General features: G+C 48.0%; 1 protein-coding gene across 4 annotated transcripts in view; it reads right to left on the bottom strand.

Moving 5' to 3' along the window:
* Window positions 1-2,021: 2,021 nt before the first annotated feature.
* GATA3 (GATA binding protein 3) overlaps window positions 2,022-27,432 on the bottom strand; it is a 29,173-nt gene continuing 3,762 nt past the window's right edge. The window contains exons 1-6 of one of the 4 annotated variants that reach the window (XM_010407806.4): window positions 22,580-22,714; window positions 21,297-21,922; window positions 18,165-18,701; window positions 15,059-15,204; window positions 9,575-9,700; window positions 2,022-3,738 (exon numbers count right to left, since the gene is read on the bottom strand). In XM_010407806.4, the coding sequence (XP_010406108.1) occupies window positions 3,454-3,738; window positions 9,575-9,700; window positions 15,059-15,204; window positions 18,165-18,701; window positions 21,297-21,537 (1,335 nt within the window). In that variant the 5' untranslated portion in view covers window positions 21,538-21,922; window positions 22,580-22,714 and the 3' untranslated portion in view covers window positions 2,022-3,453. Of the gene's footprint in view, window positions 3,739-9,574; window positions 9,701-15,058; window positions 15,205-18,164; window positions 18,702-21,296; window positions 21,923-22,102; window positions 22,206-22,579; window positions 22,715-27,432 lie in introns of those variants that run through there. The other 3 variants (XM_010407807.4, XM_019290903.3, XM_019290902.3) reach the window with 3 other exon arrangements.

The raw sequence follows: 27,432 nt of genomic DNA, 5'->3' as shown, positions 1-27,432 counted from the left end.
GCATCTTATGCAGTAGTTGGGGGGATGTGATCTTAGGGATTCTGTTCATCCTCTTCCTGACATTGAAATATAAGATAATTGATGTAAGAAGTCTCTAGACAAAATCTATATATTTCCTAGAGTATATGCAGACAGAGTGTCTCCATTTGTGTCCTTTTCACGATGCTCATTCTCTGGGCTCACCCCAGTCCTGCTGAATTTCACTCAATGCTCCTAAGACCTGTGAAACAACATCAGAAGGAAACTGCAAGAAGGTGTTTCCACTTTTAAGGATAAAAAGAGTTAGAGACAGAAACTCAGGAGTCAGTTCCAGCTAAAGCAAATGGAAAAAATCCCCCACAAAAATTGCCAACTGCAAAATTCTGCCATGCAAATCCCCCTCTAAGTTTTGCTATTTCTGTGGTCCTGGAATCAATATTTTAGTCCAACTGCAATCTGCTGATGAGCAAAAGGAGGGAAAGGTTGTAGCATCGCGAATTAAAAAATAATAATCTCTCAAGCTTAATATCAGCAAAGATGATTATTTCCTTTGATTTGTCAGGCTAATTGAAAATAGCTTTATAGTTCGCAGATGATTAATTAGGAGCCAACAAGATCTCCATTTGCATCTTGGTAATTCTTCACTGTTTTATTTAGACATTTAGTCTTTATGCTTAAAATATTCTTTGAGAAAGCAGAAAGGTGATTAACATAAGATTTTAAATGTGTACCATTTGTTCTGACTTTTCCTCTTTCACACATTTTTGTCAACAGAGAAGAAAGGAAAGAATATACAACATTACAAACGATTACTGCATGTTCCGCTTCCATCTGCCAAATCCTCCTTTATGGTAGACATAGTTTAACTAGGTTCATTTTGAAACGGGGGAGAAAGAGCCCAAATAAAGGTCAATCCTCTGCCCCTCCTCCCTCATTCCCAAATCGCTGACTATTTGACCTCTGCATAACCATCCTGAAAGTTTTGAAGAGTTTTCCTTCTTACATGAAATACCCTCACTCATGTGAACCATCCTGCAGCAAAAGATTAGACCATGCCACTGTTACCCCTCCCTCCGGAGATCACCCAAGAGAAAGAGGGTTCAAACAGATGTGACAGATATGATGATATTTTTCCATCCACCTGGCCCTGAAAAGCAGGAGTACACTTATTTCTGGGTGAAATATTTCACTCAGCATTAAAAAAAAAGTAAAAATAATTTGCAGGTCACGTCTGTTGAGGTTTTTACATTTGGGGGTTGTATTTTTGTTTGGGATTTTTTAAGTATTTTCTCACAGCCTTGGCAACCTCTGTCTTATCACACCGTGCTTAAATCCCCAGAAAATGGAGTGGTTTGATAAGAAGTTTAACTCTTCATTTGGAAGGTGAATTCCCAACCCTTATGATAGTATAAAGAAGCTGGATGAGTAAACTCTGAAAACTAAAAAAAATTATAGATTCTTAAGGATTAAACCACCAGAAATCAAATTATAAGAGCCAAACTTTGTTGTTATCAATATTAATATTAATTAAAATTGCACTATTTCAAAGAGAGCTCTTGCAGGATGGGACTTGCTAAAGGCCTTTGAATTTCTGTGAATTTTCCTCTATCATCAAATCCAGCCTTTCAGAATGGATTCTGCCATTCCTCCAAGCACAAGGACAGACCTGGTCCCTCCTGATTTCACACAAAGATCTCAACTCACAAGGTGTTTGCCCAAGAACAACAGTTCTCAGCCCTTTCTGTAAACCAGATTTTACTCATTAAATTGTTTGATCTACCACTGAGTACCCAATGAGACAGAGCAGAATGTGCTTTTCTAGCTCCTGTCCAAAACCTTTCCTTTTTTTCAAAAAGATGCCAGGATCATAAGGACCCTGCTGTACCTTTGCACTTATCCCAGTCCTGAATTGTCCTCAACACCAGTTTGTCCATGTTGCCTGAGACCCAAAGGGACCCATCCCACATGGGAGCCCGAAATCACATAGGAGCAGCAGCTGGGCTGCAATTCAAGGGACAGGGAGCACACAGCGGACAGTGGGGTTACACTAACATGCAGTCCATTTATTTTTGAGGGTTTTTTTCCTTTGTTCTGTGATTTATCTTTTTTTTATCAAGCCACTGCAAACATTGCTTCGGCTGTCAGCATGAGCGCAGAGACAGACATTCCCGTACCCGTGGTAACTATGCAATAAATACCATCCAAGCAAATGTTAAGAAAAATTAATAAAAAAGAAAAATACTCCTTTTCCCAACCCCAAGCACAAAACACTGTTAAGTCAACAGAATTTAATCTAGTTTATTCTCAAAAAAAAAAAAAAAACAAAGGAGGAAAAAATATGAAAACAAAAACAAAAAAAAAAAAAGCAGGTCTTATCACTAGCAGTAAATAAATTTGTACAACCATTCAGTCTGTATAATAGGATGAAATAAATCTACATCTTTCTTATTTTGGTGCGTTGAATTATACATACAAACAACAATTACAGGAACTTGTTCACAATGCATATAGACCTGGAGAATGGCTATCTGAAACCCCCTTGTTGGCAATGTCCGCATGTTAACACTGATTGCCTGACACCATTGGTACTTCCTATGTAAAAGGCCCATGGCCCAAAATGAATGATCTCCCTACAGGTTTTATTTATTTAGTTATTTAGTTAGTTAGTTAGTTAGTTAATGCATCATCAAAACCGTTCTAGCCAGCCCCCTCCCCCTCCCCGGAAAGAAAAAAAAAGAAACTGGAAAAAAAACCAACCGAAAAAAAACCAAAATAAAAATAAAATAAAAGGAGAAGACATGACTGGCAGTTGGTCCATTTGTTCATAAGACCGCGTTTCCTCTTGGTCTGCATTGTTTGTTTTTCTGGTTTTAAATTGTCGTCCCATCTTCTTTTTTTTTTTTCTTTTCCTTTAAAAAAAATTCTCTCAGAGTCCTTCATGCCTTTTTCTTTACAGCTCCTCAGATGCAATAAAGTCTTCCTCAAATGTACAGTATTTCTTACAATATAAGTTATATGCAATGTTCAGCGTTTTTTATTTTATTTTATTTTATTTTCTCACAGCACTAGAGATCCTGTCCAATAGGGAATGCAAGTTCTGAATGGCTTATTCACAAATGGTATCCAGATTCAGTGGGTAAGAATACATAGACGCCATAGTGAGTTCCTTTAAAAAGTGGCAAACATCACTTTTTTAAAACTTTTTTTTTTACTATTTTCTCTTTTTTTCTTTTTTTTTTCCTTTTTTGTGCTTTTTGTAGTTTTTTTCTGCTTTTTTAAATTTTTTTTCTCTCTCTCTCTCTTACACCTTCAAATAACTTTTTTTTTTTTTTTAATTTTTTAAATTCTTTTTTTTTCCCCCCTCCCATTTGTTTTGGGACGTCAGACCCATAACCACACGCCTGCAAAAATGCAAGTAGTATATAAAGTAAATCTCACTTTGAGACTGTAAGCATTCAGCAGGGGAGTCTCTTGCTAACCCATGGCAGTGACCATACTGGAAGGGTGGTGAGGTCCGAAGGAGAGGCTGGATGGAGGATGCATCGGTGTCGGTGTGGTCAGCATGTGGCTGGAGTGACTGAAAGGTGAAATGTGGCTGATGGAGGACATGTGTCTGGAGAGGGCGGCGGGGTTAAAGGAGCTGCTCTTGGGAAAGTCTTCAAGGTTGTCATGGACCTTTTTGCACTTTTTGGATTTGCTAGACATTTTTCGGTTTCTGGTCTGAATTCCTTCTTTCTTCATAGTCAGGGGTCTGTTAATCTAAACAAAAATCAATTATTTTTTTGTGCTTCCATCCCTTCTCCCCAAAGCACCATGGGATCCACGTACCCCATGCCTCAGCCCAGCAGGACCAGCTGCTCATACCCCCCCTCCTCCCCTGTGTGCCATGGCTACCCAGCCTCTCCATTTCCATCCCAAAATTCAGATCCCTCCAGGAAATCCCAAGTTCAGTTGAGATTTCTGAAGACAAGATGACAGAAAATTGCTGGCAGAGCCACACAGGAGCAAAACATACCCGAATAATTCACAGCAGCTGAAAAATTTCAACTATCTGCACATTAGGTAATTGTACCGTGTTTAGGTATGAAACCAATCATTACCTCCTGGAAATATTCCCCACAGACACCGTCTCACCCTGAGGCTTCCTGTCTGATCTAAAACCATTAGCAGCAAGAACTGCTGGCATTTCAGTGCTATGAGGAGTCTCAAGCTTTCACAGCTACATTAGGGAGCTGGGCAACTCTTCACAAGAGGGACAGGCATTTGTTTTATTTTTCCTCTTTCTAAAGATTTTGCTCTGATCATCCTTTCTGGTTTACTTTAGCTAATCTGATTTTATTTCTAAAGCCTCCCAGTTGTTTTGGGTTTGTTTTTTTTTTTTTTTTGGGGGGGGGGGGCCTGAAACAGGTATCTGTGCTGCCCAGCAAATCATTTTCTACATCCATACAAAAGTATCTGTAGGAAAACTGAACATTAAATTCTCCCCCGGAAACTACACAGCAGAAATGATCATCCATTCTGATGATCAGGGTTAGGAAATGGTAGCAAAAGATCTGTCGGACCTCCTGTAAGAAACTCTTATTACTCTTATTACTTGAGGCTGTCCTGTACAGGGCCTGGAGTTGGACTTTGATGATTCTAGCGGGTCTCTTCCAACTCAGGATATTCCATGATTTTGTGATTCAATACTGCATAGAGAGCCAGCATCACAACATACACTAGCACAGATGACATGAAACCCCTGCAAACCACACTCAGGAAGAGATTTATGCATCCAATGTCCATAAACAACCTTAAAAATCTGGAGCTGGGTGTCTACATGGGTCTTGCTCTGGCTCCTCTGCAGGATTTCACCTATAGCAGAAGGCAGCAAATCACCCTGAGGCTGAACCACTTTTTGTAATAAATGTGAGCACATGATGGTGCTGATGGACATTCTGGAAAAGGGAGAAAATGGAGAAAAAATGGATCCACTGTCTACCAGGATCTACTGTGAAGGACAATGAAAAGATGTCCCTGCAAGGGTCCTGAGCAGGTCTTTGTCCATAAAGCCTTAAATCAGCACAAGGAACAAAGCATTCCCTTCTTCCAGATCGCAGCAAAGTTTCACTTGCTGCTCCTCAGCTCCTTCCTGGGCCCTTTCCCACAGCATGGGAATCATTCCTGGATTTCTCTCTCCAGGGAGGCTGGGATAAAATAGTTCCCTGTTACATGCAAAGATGGAACTATGGGGAGAGGAAGGACCAGGCTCATCTCTGGTTTAGGCATCCCAAAATTTGTAATCCCAGTCTGGATTTGTGACCCCAGGTTCTTTTTACCAGCAGTCACAGGAGTCTTCACCTGACCTGAAAATGGGTGAATAAAAGGTTGATTTCTCTGCCTCTGGATAAAGGGAGCTGGAGGGAGCAGCCCTGCTTGCCAGCAGCTTAAGGTAGGAAGGAAGAATCTTCCCATGAGCAGCACAACAACAGCAGCAACAAGCAAAATTAAAAATGTCCTGGGCTCCAAACACAACATAACCTGTCTCCCTGGCTTTCTGTCCTCACTGAGCTAATGAGGATGCACACACAAGGATGGCCCTCTGCTCCAGATCAACGACTGGGATGGGAAAGCTTTGCCTGGCCTGTTTTAAGTTTTTTACAGGGATGTATTGCCCAGGTTCAAAGCCAGGAAGAAGTCCCAAGTGAGCTCCACCAGGCAGCGATGTTAGAGGAGACCAGGAGGTGTCAATCCCTGATGAATCCAGCTCAGATTTGGGGAGGCATACACAGCCCCAGCCACACCAGCTTCAAATGAGGATCTGTATCATGACACAAAGGCTCAGGAGAAGCCAGACCCAATTTCCAGCTGAAGCAGCAAAGGTGCAAGCTTGGGAGCTGGTTGTGGCAAAGTGATATAAGCCTGGTGGTGGGATTGGGGCTGTGCTGGGTCTTGGAACAAGCACAGGGTCCTGACCCTTGCCTGGGGTCGTGTCCCAGAGGATAGTGAACACTTCCCCAAAGCAACATCTCTCCTGTTTCACTCAATCACTAAGAACAGGTTGGCCCAGGCCATGATTTGATGTGAAACTCAAGGATAGGAACACCAGCTCTGCATCAGGATGGTGACAAAGCCATGGCCAGCCCCACAGCTGGGGTCAGAGCTGCCATCCAAGCTGTTGGCTGGTCACATCATGGCCTCACACTTCAAGCAGGTTACTAACCCGAGAGCCAAACAGATAAGGACTCAGATAAATGTCAGGAACCAGCACAGACAAAGCAGCAAGCTGGAAAATTTTTCCAGTGACTTCAAAGACCAGTCACAGCAGGGTTAAAGTGGTCCCCAAAACATCAAAGCTAAGAACCCATCTCTGTTTCTGGGGTAGAGGAATTAAAGACCCGGAGGGAAGACCCTCTCCGTGAAAATTCATTCTGATAAAAATGACAAACACATGCTAAATTAAAATTAAACCAGCCCAATGCATGTATATGAAATTCATTAATTTCAGATGGAGCCAATTAATTATGGGCAGGAATTATGCTCTTTGTTTTATCATATACAAAATACTGACTGCTCTGCTCTCGGGACACATAGCCCTGCATTAGGGTATTGTGAAAGGGGCCTTTTCTGGTGAATTTTACCAAAAATAATGGCAAATCACTCACTTCTGTGGGCATAGGCCAGCCTGCTCTGCACCTCCAACCAGGTACACTCCCACCCATCCCTGAAGGGTGAGAAGGCTCATCCCACTTCTAAGGACTAAAATAACAAGGATGAGAACCTCATATTCAACAGATCAAATCCAGGGGATAGTCTTAACCATTATAGGTCTGATCTTGCTCTGACTGAAGACAATGGGATTTTGCCATTGACCTCAATAAGGTCCTGTCACTGAAGCGGATTTATCCTTCAGACATAGTCATTACAATGTTGGGTTAATCTTCCAGGCTGGCTGTATCTTAGAAAGCACTCTGGGATGCCACGGGATGAAAGGCACCGTATCAATGTGAAATATTAGTCATTGTTAATACTGCTGTTAATGGAGCCGGCTGTTGTTGAAGTCAGTGGGAGGAATGCCAACAGCTTCACTAAATGCACCCCAAGACTATTATGATTATTGCTTATATCCTACTGACAAATGGGTTTGCTTAAGCTGTGGGAATCAACAGTAAAACAAACTGATATAGCTCCATGAAAAAATTAACACCATGAAAAAAATTAGCCTTTTCACTGCAATCATTCCCGGTGTGGACATAAAAAAATCTGGGTAAGTTTCAACTGCAGATCAATCCATTAAAATATCCTAATGATGTTAAGGTCCCAGAAAATTTCATTAAACCCAAAGAAAAGAAAAAATGGGAAGGGGGAATGGAAAAAAAGCTGACAGCTTAGACTGAAACAGAGTTAAGTCGTCTTCCGAGCACCCAAAGACCTTCCACTGGTACTGGCACAACATCTATGCTGACAGCTGTTTGGGAGGGACATGCTACAATCAGCCTCTCTATTTCTGACCCCTCTCCTGATGGTAATCAGGAGATAATATACACACAGGGAGCAGGACCACACTTCTCACCACAGTCATAACTAAATGCTTTAAGAAAATTAAAAAAAAAAAAAAGGTTCTACCCACTTATATCTGGATTTTAGTCTCCTAGCCTGGTTATGTTGCTACACAGAGGATCTCAGTCCTCTGGAGGTTTCATTTAAGCCGGAACCATTAATGGCGCTGCTCATAAGGCAAGATATTGCTTGACTTTGGTAAGTAGCTGTGCTGAGCTTTTAAGCAGCTGTTGGTGTTTTTAATGAATATAAAAATGGTTCCAATGTGCTCAAGGCCTGCCCCATGTCACAAATTTCACAGCTGGATCGGCATTTCCCTAAACAATGGATCTAGAGGTCAATTCAGGCCAAGTAGGTTTGCAGTGTTAGTGCAAAAAAGAAAAGGATGAGGTCTTGCAGGCACATTTCTGGAGAACCTCAGCACCCAGACACCATTCTAGACATTTCAGGGGGAGATTCCTCCAGTCAGATACATACAGTGGAAGTAGACAAATTGTAACTCATCATCCTGCTATCTTTTGCAGTCGTGGGGAGGAATTACACTGTCTTTAAGGGTACAGGTCATCCCATTGAAACACAGGCATCCACCAACATCAACTGAGACGAGCCTGTTTTCTTCAAAGAGCTTTGCTGGCTACAGGAGGAGCAGCTCCTTAGAGGTTTCCCAAACTACACAATTTAAGTCCTACCACTGGTGGTTACAAGGCCAAAAAGGAAGCAGAGCACAAGCACAGATCCCCCCTTCAATGAAGCTGTCTGACCTTGATCCCTTCTTACTAAGGAAATAACAAACAGTATTTTTTGTGATATTCTCAGAGTTTTCACTCTGGGTCCAACCTGTTTGTTTGCAGTGATCACACAGAGTTTGATGACAATCTTTGCTTGATACATGAGACTCAAAGCATGCTGAGATACCTGCCTACTAAAGGGTAAACACATTTTCCTTTTTTCCAAGAGAGATGCCTCCCATGAAACAGGTGAAAAATTAGCCTGGTTGTTTGTTGGGGTTTTCTTCTACTTAATCCAAACTTGTTTACTCATCCTAAGAAACCAAACAGCTTGAAATAACAAATGGAAGGGACTGAGATACCACAAGGGTTGGATGCCCCGTGAAACCCGATACGTCTTTGATGTGTTTGCATGAGTGGACATAAGGGCAAAACATAGCCCCAGATTTCCAAACCAAACACAAAGCAATCAACCACTACTGGAAAAAAAAATATATCAAAGCAGAGAAATTGCAAGTCTTTTCCTTCTTCTGACATAATAATTATTCTAATGCCACATGTGGAATGAGAGTAACAGGAGTAGCTTTAAGTCTCCTTTATTAGCAGTATTATTCAGCAGAAGACTTTTCAGATCCCTTTAGATCTTTCCCTGGGGCACATATCACTGGTTCCTGCAAGCTGGCTTTGCATGGAGATATTAGATTAAATCTGCCAGCCATTTCATTTCGTTTCTCCTTCCCTTCCATGACAGATACTTTAAAATTCACATCACAGGTTGAGCATACTCTGTCCCCTGCTAACTAAATCAAGTCCTTTTTTGGTTTGGGACTCACTTGCGTCAACCAGGGCAAACACAAGGCCTAAATAAATCATCTTTGGGGACAGGACAAAGGCAGCCACAAACCCAAGAATGATTTAAATAGTTTCTGGCATGCTATTTCTTTTTTTCCAGAGTTTGTATTTGCTGGAGGAACCAAGCTACGCATAGGAGGGGTATCAGCTTGCCGGACAGTGTGTTGTCTTTTCCAACACTCTGAGCCCAATCAGCAGCAGATAATGTCTCTCTGTGTTGATCCACCCATCCTTTCTTGGCTGAGGCATGGAAAAGCTCTAAGATTACCCATGGACAACCTTGTTTTATACCTCCCCAAGTTGGATAGGCTACATTTGAAAGGCTGACAACTCATCGCTCCAAACCCCCAAGGTCCCCAAAGGGATAACAGAGGTCCAGCACCACCCAAGACTGGAAATCCTCAAGTCAAGGAAGAGTTTGGATCATTGAGCACCAAAGTTGAGGCCCCATTATTGAGTATTACAGTCACACTTACATTGTGCAGCTTGTAGTAGAGCCCACAGGCATTACAGACAGGATCGCCGTTGGCATTTCTCCTCCACAGGGTGGTAGTGGTGGTCTGACAGTTTGCACAGGATGTGCCCGCCCTCCTGGCTGCAGACTGTGGGAAGGAGGGAAAGAGAAGGAGAGGAAGAGAAAAACACCCGTGTTAAAAAAAAAAAAAAAAAAAAATTCAATCAGCAAAATTTCTGAGAAAGAAAACATCAACCCTGCAAGACTGACGCACATCAGCAGAGGCCTCCAGAAACTGACTTGTGAGAACAAATAATAATTGTGAAAAAAAATCCCCAAGGTACTTTAATCCCAAATTATATGTAAACTGAATCAGGTGCCAAAGGGCATCCTAAAAGTGAGTGCTAAACCTCTGATAGAACTCATCAAAATTAGCAGTGCTGGCACAGCCCATTCCAGAGGGGAAAATGTTATTTAAATGCCAACATGTCTTTCCATCTTAATTCTCCCAGACCCCCCAGGGGTCTAATTCTGCAGTCAGGGCCTGAACCGACAATTGCTGGAGTCAAGGACGTGAGTCACTCCGGCTCCGGCGAGCGCCGGGTGAGACCCGGGTGGGCAGCTGCTCGCCGGGCCCGACCGCAAGCACAGCCCGGTCCTGTAAATTCAGCTCAGCTTCAAAGGAGACAGGCTCCAGATCGGAAATAACACTGTGGCAAAGAGCAAGAATCCCAACTTTTTAATTACACCCTTTTCTCAGCCCAAACCTTCATGTTTATTTAAGGATTGGTAACAAGCCTGAAAGAAGAATTTACTATTTCATAAAGGGGTAGGAACAAGAAAAAAAATCTACGTGTCAAAGTGAATACAGAAGCTTTTTTTGTTAGCTGTGATAATGACTTAGCAAAGTCAAATTTAGTAAAGTTACCCTTCTTTCACGTGCATAAATTCGTACTTATCATTTAAAAACTGTAACTTTAGCAAACAAATTGTCCTTCTGCCACTGAAGGAGGAACAGTTTTCAGATCGCTGTGTGAGCGCGTATGCGTGTTTGCATGTGTGCAAGTGCCTACAGCTCCTAAAAAAAAAAAAAGACCTTTAGATCCCCATCCTATCTCTTCTTCATCAATATGACACGGTCCCAGAGCTCTGATTTCATCCCAGTGCGTTGCTTTCAATGGGACTGCTCATGTGCTTAAAGTTAAAACATGTGCTTAAGCGATTTGCCAGATCATAGCAATGCTTGGCACCTTGCAGAACTGAGCCTCTAATGCTCTCTTTTGTGCTCTTACTGTTTCAAATTTACCCCTCACCCCACACAGCCGCACACTGTAGCACATCCAGCATTCAAAAAAAAAAAGGAAAATACCACATCTTTGGATACTGTACAACAAACCCAAAATGCAAACATGGACACTGGCACAGCTTTAGCGTTAATACCAACTCTTGTTAGGTCATGTTGCAATTTTAATCATAATTGAATGCGGCGTAGGTGGAGAGAGGACGGGTTGGTTTTGCTTTAGATAGAGGAGGATTTTTTTTTTCTTTTAATTAGACAAAAAGAACTGTCTAAAAAATAAATAAGACAATGCCCATGAGCACTAGGAAGCATCACAGAGTGGCTGATCATACAGCAAGTGGCTCTCTCAGGCTGCCCGTAGGGACAGTTCCATTTTGCCTGACCATAAACCACTGTGAACCAAGTCAGTCCCAAGGAGGCCTTTAGCTGACTTTGTGCTGATGACAAGCAGGACCTGGGGACAGCACATGGGACTTGAAAAAATCCCAGGACCAGCAGAGAAGATGACGCATCCCACCATGAAGAGCAGAGCCCTGAACTGATGCCCGCACACCTCCTAACCACATGGGCCCAAATTTGGTTCCTTTCAAAATCACCAGGATAATGAAATAATGACTGTGTTTCAAATGCAGCATGGAGAGAACAGCTTGCAAAGCCAGGTTCTCGTTAAGAGCTGGAGAAGAGTCTGCAGCTCTCTGCCCCCAACTCCCGCCAGTCAGCACGCGTGGCTCGGAGGGGCACAAGCCTGGATTGAGTCTCTTGGTGGCAGCTTTGCCCTTATCAGACCCAAAAATCAAGCCTAGGGAAATTTCTAAAAACCAGTGATATTTGACTCAGCCCACACAGGGGAAACATCCCCTTTGAAGATATTTGGGGTTTCTACACAGCACTCACTGTAATTTCTCTTACAGCAAGCGCGTTCAAAAGACACGCCTGGTCACCGCCTCGCTGCCTTCAAACAAACTCTGACATTAAATAAGCAAATAAATCACAACATCTACTATCTTCTCAAAAGCTATTTCCAACTACTGTGTTTCATTTACGAAAATTCAGCATCATTAGCTGAATATTTTAAGCTCTTTCGGTCCCAGGCTGTACCTTTTATGCTGTACCAACTTCTAGCAGAGACACCAGCAGCAGGCAGGAAACAATGAATAACAACGCTATTGTAAAGCTCCCAGCAATGGCATCCACTGACGCTAATCTCGGGCCTGGCCATGTCAGTAATGGGATGACTAATTAGTTGCCCCATATAATCTATAGGACCAGAGCCCATGGCACAGCTGCCAGTGAGCGAGGGCACAATTTCAGAAGCGCTAGTAGTGATGAGAAGGTGAAATTGAGGAGGTTGGAGGAACCAAGTACTAATAAAGATGCTTAATTAAGGGGTATTTTCAGTGTCTGGATTTACCCACAAAGCTCCAAGCATCATTTTCCTAAAATAAGATTGCACGTGCATGGACCTGCTGAGAAATTGCCTATAATCCTTCCAAAACCAGCTTGGCTCAACATGGAAACAGAGAGCTCTACATCTGCATGGGCAGGGGATAGGAGAAAATCTAAAGGAAGGTTTTATCTCAGCAGTGATGGGGCTGCCACTGGCTGTGACAGGGACAGGAATGGCCTCCAAGAGGGCTGAAAACTTTTTAGGCAGTGATCGTGCGGTACCACCTGCCTGTTCTTGATCCCCCTGCCAACATCTCCAGGTCTTTCACCTTCCCCCTCGAGAAGAAGGAGAGCTATCTGAGCCCCCTTAGCCGGCAGGACTCCATCCCTGTCACCCAAAGGACACCCTCACGAAGACGCCCATTGACTTTAATAAGGCTAGGGCTGGGTTCTCAGCATCTAAGAACCTCTTTGCCTCCTCTCTCCCACCCATCGAATCCTATCATTAGTTTCAGTGCAGCTGTGATCAGAGCCTACGAAACCAGCCCAAGGTCACGCAGGAAACTTGTGGCAGAGGGAAGGAGCTGGATCCCCACCCTGAGCCTCCATCCACAGTCTTGCCCAGTCCGCCTGCCTTCACAGCAGGAGAGATCCAGTCAAGCCACAGCCACACACACATCCACATCCAGGCACACAAAATGCAAATGCAGGCCCAGATTTGGTGCCTTCTGATTCTTTTTTTTTTTCAAAGGTTAGCAAAGGAAATAAATATAGGTGCAAACAGCATTAGGGATGTTTTTCTTTTTCCCAGGCAGAGCTGGGGGGAGGGAAAAAAGTAGAAAAATCAAATTTCACGTTTAGCAAAGGCTGCATTTAAAGAAGGGGAACTTTTTGTAACTTTAACTAAAATGCCCGAAGATTGGAATGATAATGCAAGACAAGGTCTCTCTTTACTTCTTTTCTTTCTTCCTCTTTTTTTTCCCCCAAGAATGACCTTTTACTATGTATTTATTTATATAGTTCATTTTACATGTGCCGGGCTCAGGGTGACTCGGGACATTCTTTCATGGTTCCATCAGACACTTTTTGAAAGCTCTCCCCCTCTTTCCAGCCGCTTTCCTATTCTGCCTCCCCCTCCACTTGTTTGGATATGCTCAAGCTCCTGTGTGTTTGGACTGGGGAAGCAGAGCTGTTGTTTAGGAGTTATCTCCAGGGCTCAGATATCCGGCAGCTTTTTCCTAGGAAGTTAACTTTACACATAAAGAGAGAACGAGGGAAAAAAAATAAAGAAAATGAGGGCTCTGTGTTTAAGACAGAAGGACCAAGGGGAGGAGGAGAAGAGAACAAGAGAGCTGCCCAAAAAAATCAAAATTCCAGCCTGTACTTCCCTCCCTAGAAAGCTTTTCCTTTTTTCTAACAAGGCTATGAAAGATGAGAGAGGCAAGTATTTTCCTGTACAGGAAAAGCCCATATAGGAGGGCACGGAGAGGTTTCACATGCAGGAAGTTTGGCGGGGTAGAGGAGCAAACCCACATCTTCCCCAAAACTCACACGGCCAGACAGAGCTGTCACCACTGCCCCTTGCAGCGTAGCCCTTCCTGGGAATGTACCCTGCAAATGCTTCCTGGAGCCAGAGGGAATAAAGGTGATACAATTTTATGGGTGTCTCACAGGTGAGGAAGCTGATCCCTACTAAGAGCTGTGGGACAGAGCTGTGAGCACCTTCAAGGGGAACACAAATGAACCAGCTCTGTCCTGCCTGCAGGATCTGGCCATGCCAGGCACAAGCCTCACCAAACTGGCCAGATCCATCCATCAGCTCGGAAATTCCACAGAAAGGCAAGAGCCACTTTTCCTTCACATTTTGAGCAGCCCGCAGGAGTCCTTCCACATCTTTAATCCTGACAAAACCAAATGTGCCTCAATTCAAAACATTCAATAACTTCCCAAGCAGGGACCATAATTTTTTTTTCCCCGCTTGATATATTTTTTCCCCTTGTGGTCTGTCTGATTATTTGCCAAATACACTTCAACACATTTATTAGCCATCGCCACAGCTTCCAGACCTTTTTGTGGCTTCCAGGGAAATGCATGAACAGATCACTGGGGATGCTGTAACATATTGCCTATGCTTAGAACAGTCACCAGTCTTGTAACTATTATTTCAAACATTCACCCACACATTTCATCTTCCTCCAACTTCTGTAGCCTGGGCACATGCTTGGCTTTGCACACTCACCATCCCCTGCCTTGTGTCCTTGTTGGAGACCCAGATGGCACAGGCACAAATGACCACCCCAGGCACCAGTGGCACCAGGACCTGTTGGCTCCAGCTCTTTGCAGGACCAAGGTGACACCTGGGACACAGTTTGGGTCCCTTCTCCATGATACCACCAGCCAACGGGGATAGAGACTCACTTAAGAAGGGGAGGGGAGCAGTTTGGAGATCCCTGGAGAAATCCTGTATTCCTGATAATCTCTTTGGTCACTGGGAAATTATTATTCTGCCCTTAGGCCCTGGAAAGTGTCACTGTCCTCAGGTTGCCATCCAGAAGCACTCTGTGGAGTTGAAAACTCAGTTCTGGTTTGCAAGAAGCCCTGGATCTTGATTTTTAAACCTGTTTTGCAGTTTGCAAGAGGACCAGAAAACTGAGGCCCTCAGCAGCTGGGACCATCTCTCCAAACATCCCTCTGTCCCAGCCCTCTGATGCAGTGGGACCAGCGGGAGCTGGCTGAGGTTCCCTGTCCATCCCGAGCTGCAGATAGAAAGCAAAAGTTGCAGAAGAAGAAGAAGAAAGAATAAAATAGCAGGAGACTCACCAGTCTTCTCTTGGGTTTGATTAGGGGCCGGTTCTGCCCATTCATTTTGTGATAGAGTCCACAGGCGTTACACAAATAGTGCCCAGTGCCATCTCTTCTCCACAGAGGGGTTGAGGTAGCCCCACAATTTACACACTCCCTGCCTTCTGGAAACAAGAGAGCACATAGTTCACTTAGGGAAAGCAGAGGTAAAAGAGGCTGGAGAAAGCCCCCCCTCCCCAAAAAAACCCCACAACCTCCCCAGCCATGCCAGACCCTGGCAGGCCTCCCCAAGCTCAGGATTTCCAATGAAGGGTCCAAAGCCATGACAGAATGGTGTCCCTGGCACAGGTTGACAGGAGTCTGCTGAGGTCTGATCCTGTTCCCCTCCCCAGCAGCACTGCACAGGCAGCATCAGGCCTCTGTCCCAGCAGCAGGGAGGAGGGAAGGTGACAACGACAACCCGAATGCCATGGTGGTTCAAGGGGCTTCCCGGAGAAGCTCTCACTCCTCCCACAGGTCCCTCCTTTGGGGGAGTGAGGGGGCTGATAGTTTCCCCTCACCTTTGGATTAAGGGCTTCTACAACTCTGCGGACCCCGTGTTGTCATATAGTCCAGAAAAACCTTGGCAGGCTTTGCAAGAAGCCTCCAGCCCTCTACACCCAAAGGATACAGAGTTTAAGTCCATGCCCCCCTTTCTGATGTGTATGAGGACCCCACTGTCACTCCTGGAGCACTCTTCCAGCTCCCAGGGGTGTTCGTGAACCTGGGGGGCTCTTCCTCTGGCCTCAGGTCAAACCACATCAAGGACCCCCAAAATAATCACAGATAACCACCAAAACATCTCCCCGGCTTCAGCCAATATACAACAACTCCGACAATATCCGCTATTGATTAATTTGAAATTAAGCTCCCACCACCCAAAACTTTCAGAAACTCCCCTGGTTTCCGCACCACATCTGCAGCCTGATGGTCCATCCTGGTTTTATGGGACAGCAAACAGCCCAAACCTGCCTGAACCCCCATAAGTTCTTTCCCTCCTTCTTCTCCTTTTGGGCATCTCTTTATCCTCTCCCTAGCTATTGCAGGGGAGGATCTCCCCCAGCCCGCCAGTTCCCAGCTTGGAGGAGGGAACTGGGAGGGTGCAGACCTGCGTCTCAGCTACTTTCAGAGGGTTGAGGGGTTTTATGTTGCATTTTTGGTTTACTGGAGGAAGTTTTTACGTACCTAACATCAGTCGTGCCCCACCTGAGAGCAGTGGCAGACCTCAGCTGGGCAGAGCAGAGCCAGCTCAGCACAGAGCTGGCTCCGCGCTGCCCCAGCCCGTGCTGCCTTCGAGCAAGAGGCATCCGTGCCCTAACCACAAACAGCAACCGTTTTTCCAGAGCCTTTGCGCTGAACCCCTCTTCTCTCACACCCCCCCAACAACTACAACAACAACAAAGTACATTTGCAGCAGTTTCTCCCTCTTTTATCCTGCAAAATCACCCCCTCCCTCCTTTTTCTCCAGCTCTAACCCTCTTCGTCTGAGAGCTCCTAGCTTGCTAAGATCAACTTTTAAAGGGAAAAAAAAAGAGAGAGAGAAAGAAAAAAAAATAGGTGTTGCTGCTGGGGTTGGTTTATCACGAACCGCAGATGTCTTTCTAGAAGGTAAAGTAACAGAAAGTGGCAAAAGGAAAACAAGAGGGGAGGGTGGAGGGGGGCCGAGACGGTTTGAAAATACCGCGCAGCCGGTGGGTGCCCCGGCGGGAGCTGCGGCTCGGCGGGCGCCGGGGCGGCCGGGGGATGCTCAGCACCGCCCGGGGCGAGAACAAACCGGTCCCTACCCCGGACATAGCACCCGGTCCGTACTGGGGCCAGGCGGGGAGCCGCTCCCGTTAATACCCAGGTCGTTTTGTTCCCCTCCGGTTGAACGGGGCAGCGGCTCCCGGGCTGTTTGAGTCTCTGTCCCTCTCTTTTGTTTCACTCCATCTCTCTCTCTCTCCTGCTTTCATGTACAAAACATACAGGTCTGGGTTTTTTTGTCACTCTAACCGCATCCGGACTCTATTAAAGTTCCTGGCGCTGGATAAACAATGCAACTGTCGCGTGCAGCAGTCTGAAAATAATTGGATTAGCTCAAACATATCAGCTAAATAGAGACAGTCCCTGCTCAGACAGACAGAGTAAATGTCACCCTGGAAAAACCCTGAAAACTGATCTCATTCATGCCAGGCAACCCTGCAGCAGCCTCCTCGGGGAAAAAAAAAAAAAAAAAAAAAAAAAAAAAAAAAAAAAAAAAAAAAAAAAAAAAAAAAAAGAAAAAGAAAAGGGGAAAAAAGAGTTTTGACTAATCGCCCTTTCCTCTGCTCACAAGCACACTCCCCTCGGCTCACTCGCATCCCTCCGTGCACACAAACGTCCAAGCCCGGTGCGTTCAGCCGTCGGGAGCTGGAGCCGCGCAGCCCCTCGCACCCCATTCCGCGGGGTGCGCAGAGAGCAGGGACCCTCCAGCTCCCCCCGAGAAAGGCGATCAGGGGGACACTTTGGGGACTTTCATTGTGGGTGATCCAAAGCCCCTGGCACGGGGCTGGCTGGGGCTGGGGGCTGCGTGGGCGAACTCTCCTCACCGCCCCGGGGAAAACCCTCTCCGCATCCCCGGCGCCGCATGGGAAGAGGCCCTGGGAAGAGCGAGGCGGAGGGCGGGCGGGGGAAGTTGGCCGGGATTTAGCACCATTATTAAAATACAGAGAGATCACTAATGCTGCGGTTCCCTCGGTTTCGCTTCCTCCCCGGGCGCCGCCGCTGAGCGCACCGTGGGCGCTGGAGGGGCTGGGTCGCCCCCGGGACTGGAGCCCCGCGGCACCGGCTGGGTGGTTTGGGTTCCTGGGCCTGGTTCTATCCCCAGCCCGGGTTGGACAAGGGGGAATTTGGTTATAAACCCAGCAGAGCAACCTGTGGGAAAGGTGAAGTGTCGTGTGTGTCCCCCACGAGGGCTTCATCCCCTGCTTCTCATCACACGGATGCTTGAGCGCATCTCTCTGCGTGCAGAGAGGAGCGAGGGGTCAGCCCCATCACTTTTCCCCCCACTTTTCCCCCCACAGCTTCCTCTCCCGAGCAACGGGGATGAAGAAGCCAAAAGCCCTACCTGTGCTTGACCGTGCTTTTGGTCGTGATTTACACCCAAACCCGGTTGGCGATCCTCCTAAGAGGCTACTGGGGGGAAAAAGTCCAGAGCCATATTCTGGGACATACGGTGGGTAGGTAGTGATGGGGTGATGAGCGGAGGAGGTGGCTCCTCCTAAAGAGGCCATGCTGCTCCGAGAGTGAGAGGACTCCAGCTTCATGGTATCGGCCAGGGACACCTGGTATTTGATGCATTCCTTCTCGTCCTGCCGGGTGGAGCCGGTGGAGCCGGGGGTAGAGATGGACGGATCCGGGGACACATCTTTAGGAGGGGTCGGCGGGAAGGTGAAAAGGTGCGGGCTGGAGTGGCCGGCGGATAAAGTGGAAGAAGAGGCGGGTGGGTAGACGGAAAGGGGTCCCGGTGAGCTGTGATGGATGGAGGTCTTGGAGAAGGGGCTGAGGTTCCAGGGGGAAGCGCTGTGATGGCTGCTCAGCGCCTTGCTCCCGTCCAGCCAGGGCAGCGAGCCGTGCAGCAGCGGGGGGCGGCACACCTGGCTCCCTGATCGGAGAAAACACGGAGACACGTCGGTCACATCCCTCTGCCACCCTGGAAATGCCCCCCGTGGGGGTCCCGGGACGTGTTTCCCCCACCACCACCCCTTCTCCTTCCCAAAGAGCTCAGAATCCGAGGGGAGCAAGCAAAATTACATCTGATGCGAACCCCCGCTCCTCTTTAAAAATTAAGTCTTAAAAGCTACAAGAGCACAGGGTGGCAGCTCCGGTCCTGTTGAGGAACGGTTTTTGGGGTCGGGACCCTCCGAGCAGGGTGCCAGCCCTGTGACACGGGATTTGGCGAGATCTGGTTCACTCTCTCCCTTTTCCAGGCAATCCCGCAAAGACTTTGAAGCAAAGATCCTGCGTGAAATTGCCAAGTCCCAACTGCAGAAATAATTTTTTTTCTTAGCTGGAAAATGATTTCCCGAACAGAGCCGTGGGCTATAAACCCTGGGAATTCTCTGGTCAAACGAAGAAGACCAGAAAATGCCCACAGACATTATAATAACCTTTGCAATAGGGCTGATAAACTTTGCAAACCACTCAGTTTGTCTTTTCTTCTTCCATGAGGCTGCACAGAAATGTTAGACGGCTTTTTCGCGGTGATATGACACAGGCAGAGGGTAACAACTGCCTCGAAAGAAACACTTCATACCCTTTTTGTGACAAGAGACACTTCACTTGTCTTTTAAAATACAGACCTGGACCTCGTGGGGGGAAAAAATCCACTCGATTTCCGCAGTCAAATCTTTTTCCCTTTGGTTATAAATGTTCCTAAGGGCTTGTACCTCATATTTTTAATTAATCCCGGCCCTTGCTAAACAAATAGAAAAATATATCCAAAGAAGCAAATCTAGCCAAATCCACAGCAACTTGGGCAAATGGCTCTAACATGGAAAATACAGTTATTCAGCTGGAAGGGAGCAAGTTTGTGCCTGCTAATAAAGCCCTGGAAAGTCACTGACATCTAGAGATCCTTAACCTCTGTAGGCATCGTGATATGTGTACAGAGATTGCTAAATACACACAAGGAGACATGCAAACGCAGATGTATAGAGGCACAGATAGCCATAGGGTGGACACCTATGTTTGCCTGGGAGCTCGCGTGTGTCTAGAAAAGCTCCAAACTGGTTTTCACCATAGCAGGCATTCGTGAACAATACTGAAAGTCGCTGCTCGAAAGGAAGGGAAGGTGGGTTATACGAATAGAAAGGGTCAAGATTCATTATCTTCTCCAGGAAGTAGCATAGTAAATAATATTCAGGCTAGATCAGAGAGACCGCATTTCCACTTTCTGCTGATATATTGGGAAAAAAAAGAAATGAAAAGGGAAGAAAAGAAAGAAAGGACAAAGGCTGCTGATCCTTAAAAATAATTGTTTTAAAGGGACTAATAGCAGAACAATGCAGTTACTGAGCGGAGCCTAATGCAGGCTCGCACTCAACAAGTTGCTGAGGGCTGGGAGTAGCCTCCTGAACCCGCTCGGCTCCATCTCCACTCCACTCATCCCACTTTCTCCAAGATTTTGGGGTTATTTCCACTGCAAATCTCAGGGATTTATGTTTTGCCACGACAGAGATCACTGTCCGGCTTCACAAACCACCCTCTGTTCTTTTCCCTCCTTTTTTATTTGTATTTTTTCCCTATTTTTTAACCACCCAGGTAAACTCCAGCTATAAATACTTAATCTCTCCACTTCTTCATAAAAGATGGCACCAAAGTACACATCCCTCCGTGGACCTGGGCCCCATCGGCCCCAGGTGTTTCACCTCCTTTCTAAGAGCTGTGACCCAGGAACAAAATTCACATTGTGGCTCATTAGTTTCCTGCAGGACCCTCAGGACAGCACACCATGTCTGATACCTAATTACACTACGGGCTATACTTTTTGAGTTCCTTTCTTATTTTAAACCCGCGCCATGGTGCTGCCCTGGGTATATGTGCAAAACCTTCGTCCCAAGCCTAACAAGCTCACCAAGTGTGAATTAAATAGCCCAAGCGTGAGGACAGCAGGGTCATTTTCACAGCCCTGCTCTCCAGCTTGCTTTGCTTCCCCAGAGCAGCTTAATCGTGCAAAAACTAAACACAGTATGAAAACACTAACTATTAACCTAATTAAAGCGAGGGGGGAGAAACCAAAGCGAAACAGAAGGGGGCAAGAGGAAGAAAACAAGAGGAAGATGAAAAAGAAAGAAATAGAAGGAAGGCGAGCAAGAGCGAGAGGGAAAGACATAAGAGAGGGAACAGGGACGTGAGATAAAAAGAGAGGACGAAAGAGAAAAAGAAGTAGAAAGAAAGAAAGAGAAAAGAGAGAGAAAAAGAAATATAAAAGCTATAGAGAAAGAGAAAAGAGAAAAAGAAATATTTAAAAAAAAAAAAAAGACAGAAAGTGAAAGAAAGAAAGGAAGGAAGCCTGAATTTTTATTTATTTCCAATAAGACAACCCCAAAATCCACCCGTGACGTAGTTTCCCCGCCAGCAGGAGAGGGTCTGCCCGACAGCAGCGGGGGGCTCGGGGAAGTGCAGAGCCACCGGCCCCGGGGCAGGACCGGGACCGGCCAGTGGGAGCCAGGGCTCGGCGTGGGGCTTGGGCACTCACCGTGGTGGGCCGTGGGGTATCTCTGCACCGTGGCTCTCACGGAGTTGCCGTAATACGGTGGGACGGGGTTGCCTTGTCCGTCGATATTAAAAAGTACATCCACTTCCTCGGCGAGAGGATACTGCGTGGGGTCCATGTAGGTATGGCCAAGCGTGGGGTGATGCGAGTCCGGGTGCTGCCCATTGAGCACGGCCGGGTGGTGGTGGCTCACCCACCGCGGCTGGTCCGTGGAGACCTCCATCTTCCGCGCTCGCTGCTCTGCCGCTGCTCTTCCTCCTCCTCCTCCTCCTCCTCAGCAAGGAGCGGAGGGTTTGAGATGGGAGCGGGAGACGCTGCCGGAGTTATGCAGGGCGGGGAAAGGTGCTCGGCGAGTTTGGGGATGTTTCTGGTTAGGTTTGGTTTAAAGTGGAGGGAGTAGGGGTTATGGTGATAAACGATCGATTCCAAAAAAAAAAAAAAAAAAAGGAAAAAAAAAAAGGAAAAAAAAGGAAAAATAATAAAATAAAAAGGGAGAAAAAAAGGGAAAACAAATTTTAAAAAAAAAATCTCGGGGTAAAAATTTCTCTACGAAGCGAGATCCCCCCGTATCTTCCGCTCTGTTGCAGATGTTTCTCTTCTTTGATCACCTGTAACGAGAAAGAGGAAAGGGAAGGAGCAGAGACAGAGAGAGAGAGAGAGAGAGAGGCAGGGAGAGAAACGTACTTGAGAAGTTCTGAACTTTAGCACCTGACTTTTTAGGCAGGAGAAAACCCATCCCATCCCTCGGCAGCCATCCCTGGGAAGCGCCTGCTCTGCCCTGGACCCACCTCTCCCAGCGCCTCTTTCTCTTTCGCTCTCTCCCGGCTCGGAGCTGAGCCCAGCAGCTCCCACCGTGCTCCTGCCGCCCAGCTCTTACTTTTCCTTGGGTCTGGGGTTTTTTTGGCTTTTCTTTTCTTTCTTTCTTTTCTTTTTTTTTTTTTTTTTTTGGTCGTCGCGGTTGTTTGTTTATTTTTTTATTTGCTCCATTTGCACCTGAGAAGCTCCAGTGGCTTAAGCCGGTGAGAACTTGTGCCATTCGCTGCTGCACAGCCCAGAGTCACTTTGATTGCTCATTAATTATTATGCAACCGAGAAAGGGGGGAACAGGGGGAAAAAAGAAGGGGGGGGGAACCGAGGAGGGGGTAAAGTGATGGGAGAAGAGGGTGGGGGTGAAAGGAAGGAGCAAGGAGAAAAGGAGGGTGGTGAGAGGGAGGAAAAAGAAAAATTTAAAAAGCTACAAGTTGCTAAAGAAATTCCGCACAAACCTTGGTGGAGAAGCAGTATGTGACCCAGGAGGGATGAAGCTGAAAGTGCTTGATCAGATCAGATTGTGCTCGCTCGCCCTATTTTTTTTTCCCTACTTTTTTTTCCTCCCTCTCTGTCCCTTTCTTTCTTTTTTTTTTTTTTCTTTCTTTTTTTTTTTTTTTTTTTTTTTTTTTTTTTTTTTTTTACAGGGAAGGCATTCTTTCTGAAAGGAGCAGGATGGCGCCAGCCGGCTCAGTGCTTACAGACAGCTGTGGCGAGACGCAACTTAAGGAGGTTCCAGTGTCATAAGCTCGGGGGAGGCGGAGCCTGAGGAGGGGACAGGCCGGGCGCTCCGGCCGCCCCCGCGCTACCCCCGCGGGAACCCCCGGCAACAACTTCTGTTAATTCCCCCCCCCCCCGATTTTTGTTTATTTATTTTTGAGATTTTTCTACTTTTTTTAAGGGGAAATTAGGTTTTCCCTCTGTCCCAGAAACTCTGCGAGTGGCCAGCCCGGAGAGTTGGTGCGTGGAGGGGACGGGTTGGCTTCTCCGGCGGACAGCCCGGGGGATGCCAGTGGGCTTGGAGCCCCCCGGGAGCGAGGATGTGCCGGCAGGTGCAGGACCTGGGGGGCTCCCCCCTGGAATAAAGCTGCCCGCTCCGGCGGCGCGGCTCAGAAAGGATTTAATTATTGTCATTTTTAAGGATATAAGCGCACCGCAACGGCCAAGTTCGGACACATGATTTGAGGAGGTTTAGGGGTTTTTTTCCCCCCTTCCCGCCCCCACTGGGGACCCAGGATGGGCAGGACGCGGCGGCAGCGCCGTGAGGGGCCGGGGCGGGGGCCGCGGGACGGCACCGACGGGACCCCCGGGCGCCGCGCGCGGCCCCGCCCCCTCGCGGGCTCGGCCAATGGGCGGCGAGCAGGAACCGGGGCGCCGGCCTCGAGCGGCGCTGATTGGCTGCGGGCCCGCGCCTCGCCGACCCCGAGCGGCGCTGATTGGCTGCGGGCCCGCGCCCCGGCAGCCGCGCCGGGCGCTGCGTTGAGCCAGGGCATCCCCTAGCGGCACCCCGGGGTCATCCCGGCGGGAACGGCAGCGGGACACGGGGACGGGGGACTGAGGGACTGGGACAGGGCAGGGGGAGAGGGAGAACGAGGGAGAGCGGGTGGGAAGAGAGAGGGAGAGACAAAAGACGCGGACAGAAAGGAAAGGCAGGAGGAAAAAAAGGAAAGAAGGGAAGAAAGAAGGGAAGAAAGAAAGGAGGAAAGAAGGGAAGAAAGAAAGGAGGAAAGAAGGGAAGAAAGAAGGGAAGAAAGAAAGGAGGAAAGAAGGGAAGAAAGAAGGGAAGAAAGAAAGGAGGAAAGAAGGGAAGAAAGAAGGGAAGATAGAAAGGAGGAAAGAAGGGAAGAAGGGAGGAAAGAGAGGAAGAGGGAAAGAGAGAAAGAAAGAGAGAAAGAGAGAAAGAAAGAAAGAAAGAAAGAAAAAGAAAAATGGGGGAGGAAAAAAAGGGATAATATTAATTTTTTTGAAAGCACTAGAACAAGTCACTCACTGGGTGCTCTGCACGCTGTCTCCCCACGCCGGCCAGAGCGCGTCAGCCCGGGTGCGGGAGGAAGCGCCTCTACGGAGTTTTTATACCGGGGGGTCCCATTAAAATCCGAGGCTCCGCAGCTCCGGGGCCAGTGCCCCGCCGGGGCCGCCTCCGGTCAGCGGGGCTGGGCTGGGATCAACGTGGGGCCAGGAGCTGGCTCCGCTCCTCGACGGCCGGCAGAGTCGAGCCTCCCGTCAGAGGGATGAATGGATGGATGGATGGATGGATGGATGGATGGATGGATGGATGGATGGATGGATGGATTCCTCGATCCTCGAGGGCGCCCGTTTAAAGCCCGGGTCTCAGCCCCCGCTGCAGCCCATCACCGTTGGGCGTGGGGACAGAGGTTTCACGAGTGAAAGATGCGCCGTGGGCACGCTTATTTTTTTTTTTAAAGAAGCCGACCAGGACAGGTACAAGAGCCGTGAACGAGCCACGCGTTAGGGTCGGTGCAGCCCAACCAGGGAGGAACCGGGGAAACGTGCCGGGTGGGGAGTACCGAGGAGGGTGGACGAGCCGGGTTGGGGGTTCCAGGTCGCCCCACCCAGAACTGTCCGGGGGACCGGGCCTCGGCGCTCCCCGGCCCTGTCCAGCCTCGCCGACGCCGCCGTGGCCGAGCGCCGAGCCCGGGGGCAGCGGGAGCCGCTCCCTGCAGCCCATTAGGGGGATAGGGGAAGGGAGAGACAGGAGGGGGATGCTCATGGCCCTCCCCGAGCCGGGGGCTTTAACCCGCTGCGGGAAAGCTCGTGTCTCCTCTCTCCCCTCAGAGGAGTCGCTTTGCCTTCAGGGGTTTTTATTTTGCGGGGTGCTCCCTCCTTTCCGTACTCCAGGAACTGGGGCGCACTGGAGGGGAGAAACGGAGGGCAAAACAGCGCGATCTCTCCCGATGCACATTCCGGGATGCCCCGCCGGCTCCCTCCGCACCGGGAGGCCCCACGGCTGCCCCCGGTGTGTGGGGGCCGGGATGCCCCAGCACCAGGGTGGTCTCCTGCCCACCCCTCCTCCTCCGGGAGTGGGGGATTTCTTTGAGAGGAGGAGGACAGTGAAGAGGGGAGCACCATTCAGGAGCACAAACTTCCCTCTTCCCTCCATCCCCCTCCCGAACTTTAAGCGTTGTATGGATGTGAGCACAAAGGGTCTCCCCGGAATCCCCGGGATCTGCCTCTTTATCCCCGCTCCCCAAATTTCCTCACACCACGAGCACATCCTGCGGGGGAGAGGGGTTTCCAACACTTGGGAAAAGTCACTGTGTCTTTTAACATTTGGGGGGGGTAGGGGGAGGCTTAATGCGAGCTGAGATCTTTGGGCAGGTGAGCTGAGATTCCCACCCCCGCTCCCTCCGGCACTTACAGCCCTGAGACCTACAGCCGTGGGATCACAGGAGGGGAATTTCCATCCAGAGGTCACAAAATTGCTAAACCATTTTAGCCCTGTCCGGAGTTAGTGAGGAAACCACTTTCCTTCTGCTGTTTGGAGGGCAGGGAATTATTAATACAAAATAAAATTTAAAAAGTAAAAAAAAGAAAGAAATGTAAAAATCAAAATAAATAAAATGAAATAAATCATCAGCTACATCAAGTTCCATCAGTGGCAGGGGGGAAAAAGAAATGGGAACAGCCCTGAGGGCTCCGTCCTGCCCCGACAGGGGTGGCACGGCGGGACCCTGTTCCCCTCCTGTCCCTCACAGACACAACCCCGGTTGCGGCAGGAGGACACCCGCTTTGAAATCCAGTTTGTTCAGGCTGTCCTTTTATTTTCAACCCGTCCTCAATGGACTCGATCTTCCTATCCCCCTCCCAGCCGCGAGGAAGTCGTGGTGGGGAGGGCAAAAACACCCCCTACCAAAAAACCAAACCAAACCAAACCAAACTAAACCAAACCAAAACAAGAATATTAAAAAGAAAAATAAAAGAGGAAACCCATCATTTTCCCCGTCTCCTCGGATTATCCTGTGATCCCCAGGGGTTTTGAGAGGAGCGCTGGCCTTGACCGTCCTTTTCCTAGGCTGTGGCTGCAGATCCATCACCTCGCCCCCCCCCGGCAGCCCCCAGCAGGGTTTCCAGTGACAGCTCGGCGTTAATAGGAGCCCATTGTTGGAGCAATTAGCCCCAAGCTCACCACCAGCCGCCAGATAAGGGTCGGGGGTTAATTCTGACGGGGGGGGGGGGGGGAGGGGGAGGGGGCTGCGGGGAGCGGGACTCCAGCATCCTCCTAGCTAGGGAAGGGATGGGGGGAATGGGAATAACTCTGCCTCTAAAAGGTCACGAGGAAACGCTTTGGACACTTTATTGTCACTTAGAGACTCAAAACCGGGGGAATTGGGGAAAAAAAAAAAAAAAAAAAAGCTAAAATCAACATCAAGAAAATCCCAAACTCGGTAGGATGGGTCGGCCACCCAGCCTACCGCTCCCCTAAAAAATGACCAGTCAAAGGGCCCTAAAGCTGCCGCCCCCATCCCTTTTTTTTTTTCTTTCCTTCCGGTCTTCCTGCTAAAATAGGTGCAGGCAAAGTTGTTCTGGAGCCGGGACCCGGGGCCAGTCGCTCCTCCGTCCTCGTTGATGCCCATCGCCGCGACTGGCACCTCGGGGCGGGGACAGGCAGCCTCCCCCTTCTCCCCCCCTTCTCCTTTAGCCCCCTTAAACGACAATTGACTGAAAGGGGATTAAGTTACGTTTGTCGGGCTGGGCCTTTTTTTTTCAGGGTACCAGAATAGTACAGGTAAAGCTGTACAAACAGCCCGGAGCGAGGAATCGGGGGGTTATGGAGAGGACACGGCCCAGGGCAGAGCTCCGAAGATTATTATTAATTTTTTTTTTGCCTGTGTACAGCAACTTGCTCTCTTGCCGAGGGAGAGAGACCCGGGGTTGTGAGCCCATTGCCACCTCCCCGACTGGGGCAGCCCCTCCCGGGGCACGGAGCCTGCCAGTCCCCGGGATGGCCCAGCCGGGAGGGTACCAGGCCCTGGTCAGGCTACTGAGATAATCTCGGGTTAAACAAAGGCGCAGAGAAGAGGGAATATTTTGTTTTCCTCTTTTCTTTTTTTTTTTTTCTTTTTGCTCCCTTCGTGAATCAGGCAGGAATTATGATCCCTTTCCCCAAGGCCACCCCCCCTTTATCATTTAAACGGTAATCAGCATCCCTCCAGCTAGGAGCTGGCAAATTAATAACAATAATAATAATAATAGTCAAAGACAAAGAGAAACTGGCATTTCTGCCTCTCCCTTTCCCATCGCACATGAGTCTCCCCCTCCACTTCGAAACCAACCACATGGGTGGTTTTCC

Source organism: Corvus cornix, chromosome 1A, assembly GCF_000738735.6.
Source record: "Corvus cornix cornix isolate S_Up_H32 chromosome 1A, ASM73873v5, whole genome shotgun sequence".
NCBI classification, from domain to species: domain Eukaryota; kingdom Metazoa; phylum Chordata; class Aves; order Passeriformes; family Corvidae; genus Corvus; species Corvus cornix.
The sequence above is the reverse complement of the archived record's forward strand: the minus strand, read 5'-3'. Positions and strand labels throughout refer to the sequence as shown.